This window comes from Limanda limanda, chromosome 22 (assembly GCF_963576545.1).
Source record: "Limanda limanda chromosome 22, fLimLim1.1, whole genome shotgun sequence".
NCBI lineage: Eukaryota > Metazoa > Chordata > Actinopteri > Pleuronectiformes > Pleuronectidae > Limanda > Limanda limanda.
In genome coordinates this window covers 16,679,723-16,692,566 of record NC_083657.1, presented here as the reverse complement: position 1 = coordinate 16,692,566, position 12,844 = coordinate 16,679,723, and the positions used below count along the sequence as shown (strand labels likewise).

The following is a 12,844-nucleotide window of genomic DNA, read 5'->3' as shown; positions in this document are numbered from 1 at the left end:
CTCCCTCACACAAACCATCACACCTCTGATTGTGTAGACAGACAGTGTTTGTCCATGTAAAAGGTAACAGACTGGTTTTCGTAGCTATACACATAGCATCTGGAAGGATTTACATGTATGTTGATTGCACTACAAGGGACAAACATGGGTGACTGTGTCTCAGTTAGCGCAGGTCGTCTAATAACCAGGAGGTTGGCGTTTCAAACTCAGTTTCCCCCATTTTGTGTATCGTGGCGAAGACTCTGAACCTCAAACTGCCCCTGAAGACTTTGTAGCATGTGATTCATGTGTGAAAGAGAAAGTGCTGCACATAGATACACTTGAATGTGTGTGTGTGACTGTTCAAACTGTACTATATAGAGCTATGAGTGGCCATCAAGACAATATATAAACGCTATATAAAAACAGATCATTGTCTGACCAAGCACACTTTATGTTCAATGTAGTTTTTTAAACTTTTCAAATGTTACACCCACTGCTAGTCACGAGCATTAGGAATGACACTATCACACTGTGTTCACAGCAATCAATACGTTTTGCACAATAAGTGAATAAACACTTTTAATGTTGCACGCGTGATTCTTTCACTGCAAACAATGAACAAACATGTCCCTTCCTAAACCCGGCCTGACAGTCTGGCTGGGATTAACACGACCAAGGTAATTGGTTAGTGGGGGAAGCAAACAACAGAATAACAAACAAACAGAACTAAAGAAAAGAAAAGATAGCAAATCCGCCCAAAAGTCAATAACAACATCTGTCTGCTTGCTATCGGGCTCAATTGCCACGGCGGACTAGACAAAGGAAAATCTCCCAAAAAATCAAACAAGCAAATAGTATAATCCCACGGCAAGAGCAGCTAATGGAGCACTGATGCTCTGCAGGGAACCAAATCATAGTAATCTTAAAGAACTTTCACATATATTAAAACCATCCTGCCCAAATCCTAAAAATGAAATAACTAATATTACTTGTTATTACAGAAGGCTACATGTGGTACTATATAGCAAAAACCCACTGTGTTATTGTATTATGTCAACAAGTCAGAGTAGTGGTTTTTGTGTCGCTCTCTCTGCTTTCTGGTTTCAACTCTTTCACTTCTCTCACCTCTAGTCAGCAATCCATGATTGTTATTAATGATGGTCATTATCAATAGCAAAGTCAGTGTCTAAAATAGAAACAACCACAGTCGACCAAAGTGGTGTTCAATAAAAGACACAATGGGACCTTTTTTTCCTCTGATGATATAATACTGAAAGAGACAAAGCTCAGCTCCGATGGGCTCTAACCTGTTGATACATATTGATAAAGATGTTGATATGATGACAGATATGACTGAAGCAGAGCAGAGATGCGAGTAAAGTATTTCTCTGTTTGCTTTTATCTCCATCCAGCGATGCCAAATGCGGCAAGATTCAGTGCCACAGTGCTGCCAAAAAGCCCAAAGGCACCAACGCTGTTTCCATTGACACCACCATCAGGACAGATGGCATCGAGGTGAAGTGTCGCGGGACCTACGTCTACAGCACCCAGGATGGCCAGGGCGACCTGCCTGACCCCGGCCTCGTCATGACCGGCACCAAGTGCGGAGAGGGCAAGGTTTGTTCACAATGGGCTGGGTTACGGGGGGGGGGGGGGCAAAAAGTCGGTCAATGAAGATGATGAAATTGTTGTGCATATGTCAAGGTTCCAAACTAATTTTAATCTTATTATCCAACACTCAATTGGAACAGTGAATCAAGTTTTCTAAGGGAACAAGGAGTTTTCCTACATTTCAATATGGAGTGACCATGAGGTTAACAGGGTTTTTAACACATGTCAATCACACAGGACCTAAAGCTGTGTTCTCAGTCCTGGAAACATAATGCCAGACGCACCATGTCATGCTTTGACATGTTAAGCTATGTGTTATGAACTGTAGCTGCTGTTTCAGTTCAGGGTGCCAGATTATCTGGGAAGTTAAACAAACTAATTTATAATTTGCAGCTTGGTCTGCTGCCCTGAACTTTATTTTTTCTTTCCTGTTACAGTTAAAAAATATTGAGAGCTGATCATGATTCATGAGGATTTGTTTAAAAAAAGAAAGTTATCCCCAAACCTCACTGCAGCATCCTGCATGCAAATGTTGTCTCTTTACTAAAACAACTTTGGAAGGTCAACTCAAACGGATATACCTTCAAAAGGACATGTTATTAATATTCTCCCGCTGAAGTCCAATTTGTACATAACTAAGTGTCAGTGGGAGAAGGCCTGTGCTGTGTCAGGTGCTTGTTTGAAACCCATTTCCAATCCAGTTGCTGCATTGAGTGTAACTCTCAAGTAAATCCACCTACAGAAACACACAAAAAACATACAAAATAAAAGCTGAATTATGCATGTGAGATTCATATAAATATATGAAAATGCACACACACTGAGGGATATCTGCACTCCCCTTTTTTTTCCACCAGTAAATTCTATTTCTCTGTCTATATTGCTTTGCCTCTGCAGCATATTCCAGCCACTTGAATTCCAGCTATTGTGCGGGCAGAACTGAATAGTGCTGCATGAGTAATATATTATAAATAGGCAGCAGAGAATATTGTCTGCCATCCAGCCAGATGAATTTTGAGTCATCATATTGAACTGGCCTTTTGTCAGCCATAAATGCACAAAGCTGCCGCTTCTAATCACACGGTCGCACAATCACCTACACTAAATTGATTCCCCCTGCTAACAATAGTAAGAACAGGCTCAGCAGGAGATACAGTACCAACTGATATTAGCGGTAACACACAGGGATGGAGTGCTAAAGATAAAAAGTACTCTACTACGACCTGCAGTAGCACGAGAACAGACACGTGCTGCTCCTGAAGAGTTGTGCTGTTTTGTGCATAGTGTATAAGTTTGTTTTAGTCAGGAGAAACTGAGAACAAATGAGAATGATACATGATTTATTGTGAAATATACTTTGGAACTTCGACCCCAGCAGGAAGTAGAACACAATGGGACATTACATTACATTTCATTTAGCTGATGCTTTTATCAAAAGCGACTTACAATAAGTGCATTCAACCATGAGGGTACAAACCCAGAACAACAAGAATCAAAAAAGTACAATTTCTTCAAAAAAAGCTGAACTACAAAGTGCTATCTAAGTGTCATTTAAGTGCTACTAAATTGTTAGTTTAAACTTTTATTCAAGCTATAGTCTGAAGAGATGTGTTTTTAGTTTGTGGTGGAAGATGTGTAAACTTTAAGATGTCCTGATGTCGTTGGGGAGCTCACTGATGAGTGGTTAGCTGGCAGTGAGGGAGCAACAAGCTGATTCGCAGAAGCAAAGCGAAGTGAACGAGCTGGGGTGTAACGTTTGACCATGTCGTGGTTGTCGTCTGGACCTGATCCGTTCGCAGCACGTTACGCAAGTACTCATGTTTTGAAATGGATACGGGCAGCCTCTGGTAACCAGTGAAGGGAGCGGAGTAGTGTGAGGACAATGCATCAGGAGCTTTTGATCTGAACTGGTGGTGATAATGAATTATGGAGCAGACTGGAATCTTCGATGAGGGGCTTCAGGATGATGATTTGAGCAGATGACCATGTATCCAGAACTGAGGTGGTGCTGAACTGAATGAGGGCAGAGAGAGAACATTTTAAACTCTGACAGCTTTTAGGGGTTGGCTCAAGGTGAGCTTGTCAAGTTGTAATTGGATTGAAAGAGGATGAGCTGGTGGAGCCAAGGTATCGCTGAAACTATGCATATGACTGTGTGAGCAACTTAGGAGTAAGAAAACAGTCTCCCTGATGGTGCACTTTTTCTACCATTGCCACTGTGTCCTTTCAGGAGGTCTATGAAGTTAAGTTTGGTGCTTTTCTCCAAGTTTTAAACCTTATCCAGACTATAATGTCTTTGAATGTTGACAGCCAATAATTTTTTATTTATTTTTTCTGCGTATGCTGTAGGGTGGTGTGGAAAAACTCCAAAACCTTAAATTCCTCTGTGAAAGAAACAGCTGGGAATTTTAAGAAACACACTCATTAGTTGTCTTCATAAGAATGAGATAGGACAGTCAGTAATTTAAACGTCATTTTATCACAAATACAGCAGCTAACAACTTTTTAGTATAAAGATACAGTGGGGTAAATACTTCTGTGTGTGTTTTGATCTGAGCTTCTTTTTATTTTATTGGTCCAGGCATGTGACCATGTTAGTGCATTTGTGCGTGAATGTTAGTGCAGGTGACGCCCTCCTTGTGAAACCAGTTCCGCCCGGTCCCAAGTTAGATGTCAGACTGCAAAACAACATTCAGGTCAAAGAAGCCCTCTACTGAAGAAACTAGGTTTTTTAGATGAAATAGCTCAGACAAAAGCTCCTTTGACATCAGACAAGGACCCACATCCAATGTTCATCTAACATCAGTTAGACTAACATCGTGTGAATCAGCTTTATTCCCTGGTCAGATAGCTCTGCAGTAGTGTCGGTTGTAAACATAAAATCAGTCTATGGGCTGGTTACAGCGTAGCTATGCAATGATGCCAGCCATGCTCAGCAATGTCTATTTTCTGCATAGGCCCACAGAGAATGTGCAGAGCCCTGGGTCGCTGACTGCAGTCCTTATATAAGTTTTAAAGACCTGTCTTCAACACATCCTCATCATCTTCATCAACCGAAATGTTCCACACAGAGGGAGGGAGGGGAATCATTTTCTTTGGTCCAAGATGCTTGTGCTAGTTCAACATCTATAAGCAGTAAATGTCTTATATATTAATGGTGCCGAACAGTGAGTGCCCACTTTTTGAACGGCTCTGGTTCCGGTAGTAAATTAAAGATAAAACATTCAGATTCAAAAACTATATTGGAAAATGGAAAAAGGCAAAGGTACAAAACTGTGTACATCATTATTTTAAGAGTGAAGGAAATATCACCCCATAAAACCTTTCCAACATCTTCCAGCGCCTCTTCTGTAGTTTAACCTTGTTCTTAATATAGTGTTGTCATATATTGTAGCTTGTGTTTTGTCTGTTTGTAAAGAGTGTTTCATATGTAAGGTGTTAAGCTACCTTGTAAGTCTTGTCTTTCATACTTGCCCTGACACAACCCACAAGCTGGCCCTCACTAACTCTCCAATACATAAACTCAGTTGTCGTTTAGACTCTGTCCCTCATCCCTAAAAGCTATAGATTTTCTGGAAACTCAAAAAAGGGTATGGACTTGAATGCAGATGAAATGAAGATCTGTGTTTGACTGTGATCACTCTTCACAGAATTTGGATTTTCAACTCAAATCTGTGTTTTCAACTCCTCCATCACCTCCTCCCCACACAGCATGAACTGACAAAACAACAGACTTCAGCTCTTTTGTACCTTTTGAATGCCTTTCATCCTAGATTAGTGTCAGTGCCTGAAACTAATGACTCTACTCCTGCCTATTCTCAAATGATCTGTCCCAACACTGTAGGATAGATGACTGACAAAGCTCAGAATAAAATGGCACATCACACCACTGCTACTGTTAAAATTAAAATGTTATTCAAATAAGGAACGTATTTGGTAATAGCAGCTCAATAAAACATCATTACAATCTTTGAATTCCTATTTCTGATTTAAATTTAGAATTCTGATCTAAAACAGGATTCTCATGCTTGCCCAATCTCCCCAGGCAGCCAGGTTGTTCCAAAGCCCAAGGGCACTGGCAGCATGCCCATCAGAGCATGTGTGTTTGTGTCTGTTTGTGTGTGGGTGTGTGTGTATATGTGTGTGTTTGTGTACTGTAATCTTTTTAACAGTATGTGATCATTCTGCTTGTGTTGCCACAGGTGTGCCGAGACCGCCGATGCCAAAATGCCTCTTTCGCCGAGCTGGAGACATGCATCGCACGCTGTCATGGCAATGGGGTATTCACACATATACACACACACGCACACACAAACGCACACGTACAGGCACACCGAGTCATGCAACTGACTCAACTCACTTAGCTGCTGGGCAAGGCTCCCTAATCTTATTGTCACACTGTGTCCTTGGGCAAAGGTAGCGCTCTGCAGCTCTGTCGCCAAGTCTGTCGAGAAAGGCAGGAAAATAGATGTAATGCTGGAATACAACAGCAACTGAAGTGATAAAGTATTTATTGGAGCAGTACAAGCAAGCCTTAGGCAGATAAGGAATAATCATCCATAGTTTATGAGTCAGTAACCAAGCTCTGGAGTGTTTGGGACTCAAACACTTGTTACTTGAAGACAAGATGGGGATGTAGATAAGAGTTATTTGTCAGTTAACTTGACCTTAACTTGTAAGTTGACCTCTGACGGTGCTATCTAAAGAAGGGAATGTTGGCATTGATCTGGTGTTGACCCACTGAATGATTTTTCAAAGAAAATCCATTAAATACGAGCTTCTGCATAATGATAGTTATTTTCACCAGTCCTTGAAGCTAGCTCCAAGCAAGATGTAAATTATCTCAGTGAATTTGTGCAGAAAGAGCAGAGCATGAAAACTTGAATGTATAGACAGATGTGCACACACCGCTGTAAAGTGTATCCCATCCTTACTCGCTGACACCAAATGAAACCCAGAAAGTGATATGGTCACTGATGGGAAATTCCACCTCTATAGAGAGAGTGAGATGTCCTCCATTTCCAATAAGATACAAACTGTCTCCTGAGAGCAGCCAGTGAGCCGTCCAACCAGATGGAACTGGACTTTTCATTTTTACAACTCTGGCCTCTGTCGTGCCTTTAACATTCTCTAGGATAAACACTGCAGGCAAAGTTTATTGTCACCGACTGATGTGACATTGGAAAATATAAATCAATAAAACCTCAGCGTCACAGTCAATTGTGTCTGCTTGGTATGTGCCACTGCAGGATATAGAACCACAGGTCTGAGCCATTGTAAATTACAGTTTTTGTGGTGACAGTTAGAAAAAACCCAGTTCCCTCTGCAGGGCAGTCATTCCCACTGTTAGCACTGCCGTTGTCCTGGGGCTGGTGTAAATGGTAAATGGATTTGTTTTTATATAGCGCTTTTCTAGTCTGATGAAGACCACTCAAAGCGCTTTACAGTACAGTTTCACATTCACCCATTCACACACACATTCATACAGTGCATCTACTTGCAGCACTTTGTTATTCTATGGGCGGCCATTCAGGGTTCAGCATCTTGCCCAAGGACACTTCGGCATGCAGATGGTTCAGACTGGGGATCAAACCGCCGACCTTCAGGTTGGAGGACGACCGCTCTACCCCTCAGCCACAGCCGCCCCAAGTGTAGACTGAAAGGAGTCGGGATTGTGTGTTCCATCACTGCATCACACTACAAAACACAGTCCAAGACCCTGGGAAACACACACATCTAGCTGATTGATTTTGATGAAGCTATACAGGGAATAGATTGGTTATTGATGGGCGTCTACGGTACATAATAGTGCTGAAAGTGCGTAAGCAGAGAAGTAGTGACTAGCAGCTCAAGGTGGAAAGTCATGACAACAACTTTCACCTGCGCCTGTGGATTTAACTGGTGAATCATAGGATACTGTGAACGCTGTGTGACTAAAGTCCTAGTCACTGGGAGAGAAATTACATTTTTAAATGCAGAGAAGAGACCGGTATTCAGATGTGAATTTAATATGTTATTGTTTTGGTGAAATATATTTGTCATAAAGAAGAGATAAGTTAACAATTAGAAGAGGGAATACAGATTAAAACTGGGGAAATCTATTTTTCTTTTGGCCTTGGGGTCTTTCATTGGGCTTTTACACCTAATTTTAATCATTGTGTGTTTATTCTTTTCAACATTCTGTTTCCATGTGTGCAAACGCTCTGTTATATTATCTTATTATGTATATATATGTTATCTGTAAGCTATACACCCATAAAAAAGGTTGTTCTCCAAGTTTTGGACTTTTTGCCTTCAGTCTAGAGGCATTATCTTTATTGTGCTGAAGGTAGCACAGCATTTTAGGAGCTTAGAAACCACAAAAGGTAATGAGTGGCTTTCCTGCTGTGTGCTTATTTGCTAGCATAACTGAGTGACTCCCAAACTGAACCTGTGACACAAACATCCACTATCAATCAACAATATGTAGCGATAACGAGGACAGAACCATGCTCCACAAGAACCTCTGTAGCTCAGCCTGAGTGACACATGGGTCTCTGTCACCTCCTTCTCCTTCTGACTGCTCAGTTTGAGCAGGCGGCCAGCTTGAGGAACAGCCCGCGTGGTCCACATTTCTTCCATCCAAGAATTATGGAGGCCATTGTCATTCTTGGGAACCTTTAATGCAGCAAAATATGTTTGTTGTTCTCCCGATTCCGTGCCTCAATGGCTCTCCTGTGCTAAATTTCAAGTGTCATAGCCAAAGGGTGTGAAAACATATGTCTATATCATTTGGATGATTCCGTTTCCCCAATGAAATACATTTGGAGACGATTCAAAGATTGTGTTGTCAGTAAGGGTGTTGAGTTTAGATTGATTAATTATTTCCATTTTATCACAAGACTACTACATTACATGTAAAGGTGAAGGGATTTAAAACTGTCTGAATGCATTGTAAATATAAAATGACCAGAAATGTTAACATACATTTCAATGTATGGATAAAAACAGAATCTTCTTACTTGGAACCAACTCTGTAGAAAGACCCAAGTATATCTGACAATAGCTGTAAAGATGTATCAAAGTCAATGATGTCATTTCAATTTTAAGAGTGCTTTGAAAAGGGCAGATTCTTCCCAGAAAACTCTAAAGATTTATTTTGTCATCGTTCTGTATATTGCTCCACCAGGCTCAGAAAAGAATACAGCAGTGTAATGCAATATGGCAGTTGCCATTATTGTTCCACCAGTGTGGCTTTTTAATACTTATGGGGTTCCAGACCGAAGTTGCCGACATGCTGACAGCTGAAATTTTTGTCTGCCCTGAAAAAATTAAACCTGCATTTTATTCTGTTAGAATTTAACAGTCGACAGTTTTCCTTTCAGTCCTCTGGGGCTCTCCTGTGTAAGCCAGCCTGAGATACAAATGGGAGCTGTTTAGTTTCCAATTTCAGGTTGTACCACAAAACATTATCAGTGTCATTAGTCTGTGATGTGGATCAATCAATGTGCATTTGTGTCATCAGTGCCAAAATAAAACTAAAAGTAAAGATATCTTCGTACAGCAGAAATCAGTAACTCAGTCATGTAATCTCTGTTTGCAGTCAATATCTCCTTAAATGCACTGCTTTCATCTCAGGGGCTGTTAGTCTGCAGGCTGCTGTTTGACAGCAGAGGCACAGAAAAACATGATGTAAACAAATTTGCGCTGATAACTGCAGCTTACAAGCTGAGGTCTGACACTATTGTGTTAGCGGTGGTGCTGCAAAACAAGAACTAGGCCACTCCGCATCTGAACTAACTGGTGTTAACCTTTGTGCTACAGCTGATGAGCTAATTATCCATGTACCCTGCAACCTGACTTTGCGCTCGTTCAACAAGACAAGACGTTCGTCCATGTTGACGGCGAAGAAATGTTCAGAGTGTGCCACTGATGGCGTGTCTGACTCCCACATGACAGGCTCAGTGGGAGGGCAGGTGAATGAGCGGCTGAGGTGAAAAGGCATCTGAGGTCATTGTTGTCCTCCTTCAGTGGAGCCAGACTGAAGGAGCGAATAAACTCTGCGCTGTGCCGCCACTGGAAGCCGGATTCAGGCAGGGAGGAGTCAGCCTCACAGGTCAAGCGAGCTTCAGTGAAGAGATTCATCTATATTCCCTTTGGAGTGGCTGAGTGAATAAGTCAGACAACATCAAGCAGGGCTGAGTGAATTATCCAGCTTATCATGCCTTCTAGCCGGCAAAGAGGTATAAGGTTTTTAGGTTAAGGTCACTGTGACCCCATGCCCTGTCCTATTCATGTAAATGCTATATCTTAGGAATGCTTGGAGAATCTCTTTACATTTGGAAGAATAACTGTAGGACTTGAGGAAGAAATGTTTAGCATTTGGGTAACTCATGAATACAAGGAGAGATTTTCCACCAACTTGAATTGGCGAAGGTAAACAACCGGGAGGTGGTGATTCTGTGACCCTCTTTCAGAACTGGATCAGTCCATTCTGAGTGTTATGATCCCAAGTGGTCAGTGTCATCCAAATGTGTCCTGGAAGTGTCCTGAGATCCTTTCTCTCAGACAGTCAGAGCTGGCCTGGGACATATGTGGCCACACTCAATCACTGTGAACCAGGTTTGGACAGGGACCTTATTATTGTAGTTCTATTGTGAAAGTGAAAACAGTCAATCGCCTGGGTAGTGTTAAAAAGAAAGCAAGCTTCAGCTGACAGTGACAGTTAGAACTTTTTTAGTCTAACTATTTAGTGAGATGGACCAGGGGGTTTAAGGTGAACCCTGCTCTAAATGAAAAGAAGCATCTTGGTTTGCCCCATGTACTGCATGAGGAATGGACTTGCCACTCACCAGCCAGTGGATTTTATTAGGATTTGAAATATTATGAGCAAGAAGAAAAACCCCAGATATAATCTCTCCTCCTTTAATCCCCTCTCTTTACTGTGTTGTTTTGTGTTGTTTGTCCCTTTTGTTCACATCCCTCTCTGTAACAGTGACGGATAATGGAAATGGCTTTGAGTCAGGATTATTCTAAATAGACGGCTTTCCCTTCCTTCCAGCTTAGGCTCTCCTCCTGTGTTGGGTGTGTTTTTTGTATATTTATTATTTGGCTTTATTATTTGATTCTTTCATTTACTGATCCTAAGGCAATTTTTAGTGATTGGATCTTCACGCAAATAAAAATGAACATCGCCGGTTCTGAGAGCACTGCTGGTCTGCATCTTTTCAAAAAGTAATACAGCAGATTTTTTTACTGTAGGAGCTTAAAACACATTAGAGCCCCTGGAGACTTCGCAGACTGAAGGATATGTTATTTATCACTGATGGCGTGTTTAAATCCAGGTCATGGCTTTTCATTTCATGCAGCTTTTTTTTATCTTTATTGGGTTTATAAATGCCTTTTTGATAAGCCCTTAAAAAACAGCATAAGAATCTGAACCTGCATCTGAAATAAAGGGGCGCCCTTCATGTGGACTGAGTGCTTATGGGGTATATAGGCATGTTAATCACCGATAGGATAATTACATCCCGGTGTAATTGGAGCATGGCGGTATTTTCTCCTCCATTTTGAGGTGGTGAATTACACAAGATGTCTGGAGATATTAATCAAGTTTAAAAGCTAATCTCTGGTTAAAAGTTCAAGTTAAAGACAAGTCAATTAAAAACTCTTAAATGTAATCTACTGCCAAATGTAGTGAAGTAGGAGGGAAATTTCTCTTGTTAAACCGGGTCCTGAAGGAGGCCTGTTACTGTTCATTATTCGGCGGCCTGTTTTATAGTCTCAACTCAAAACTGATTGCGTTACTTTTTGTGATAAACAACTTTTTTCTGTAGCTTGGCACGTCGGATGCATTTATATACTACAATACCCATGAGCCTCTGCCACCCTTGCCATTGAGGAAAAAGTCAGTGAATGAGAGTGGTTGTGGATTCAGAACAGTCTGTTGTTAAAAACTGCACCATAGTCCCTGAAATGACCCCAAATGCCACCTTGTCAAGTCCTTTCATGGTAATTAAGGTAGAAGTTTGAAATAATCACAGCTCTAGCTGAGGGTACAGATTGGAAACGAAGCGGAGGTCTGATGCTGTAGTTACTTTCTGCCTTAATGGCTTATTAATAGTTATTGATCCTGCATTAAGACGAGGACCAGATTAGGAGCCCCACAGCAGGACTAAACAGCAGGACTAAACTGAAGATTCCCACTTAAGCTCTGGTTGAATTTACTCTGCGTGTTTAGAGTGTTACCTGTGTATACAGTGCACACAGCAGACCACTACAGTTTCATTATGTATGACCAATTTTGGATTGTTTAATTTTTTTAAAAATACGACATTTATTTTGCGATATGCACTATCATCATTTAATGTCAACAGAAATGATAAAGGTATAAGGCTTGATCTCAGACATGTTTAATTTCAGACACAGCATTTTAGCTAGTATTGGGCTTAAGTGGCACTTCATACCAAACACATTTGCAACTAGAATTGCAACAGTCTCCTGTTGAAACCACATTTTAATTCACTAGATCCAGATTTTTCATAACAATCACGCATGCTCATTAAAGTCAGTTCACTAAAAGTGCCAGATTTTTTTCATCAAGATCCACGAACGGTTTGCTGAGAAATCAAGAAGATGTTTAAAAATGTTCTATCTCACAATGTTAAAGAAAGTGAAAAAGAGTTCTTGGATCCACATCTAAATTTAGTGAGTTCTTCCCTGACCCCTACCACTTCCTTCCACCAAGTTTCATGCTCAACTGTCCAGTAGTTTTTGTGTAATCTTGCTTACAAACAACCATATAAAGAAAGAGACGGTTGGAAACATGCTTGCCACACCATGAACTTTAGTACCTGGGGGCTTGTGATGGTTCAGGGTTAGGGTTAGGGCAGTTTGCCCGAGAGGAAGTTGTGGGAACTCACAAAGCGCGACAAAGGAAGCACGCCCTCCAGTTCAAAGATAACTGGCTTCACACACAATAAGAAACAATATACGAAAGTGCATTTGACATCACATTGTGGAAACACCTTGTGTGGAGCTATCACTGCTGATAATCTCTGCTTTGCAGTCTGTTCCGGTTATGAGGTGGAAAAAAGGAAATCTCATTAAAACACATGCAGTGGCAGAGTGTAGTAAACAAGACATTAATGCTTCTAATTTGACTGGTACACCTTCAGGCACATGTACATGAGATTATACTGAGACTGAACAGCAAATCACATTTACTCACGCCTTGTTCCTGTGTGTGTGTGTGTGTGTGTGTGTGTGTGTG

General features: G+C 41.1%; 1 protein-coding gene across 1 annotated transcript in view; it reads left to right on the top strand.

Moving 5' to 3' along the window:
* Positions 1-12,844, top strand: part of adam19a (ADAM metallopeptidase domain 19a) — a 195,339-nt gene that overhangs the window by 165,307 nt on the left and 17,188 nt on the right. The window contains exons 16-17 of the mRNA XM_061066522.1: positions 1,395-1,599; positions 5,796-5,873. Of these exons, the coding sequence (XP_060922505.1) occupies positions 1,395-1,599; positions 5,796-5,873 (283 nt within the window). The remainder of the gene's footprint in view (positions 1-1,394; positions 1,600-5,795; positions 5,874-12,844) is intronic.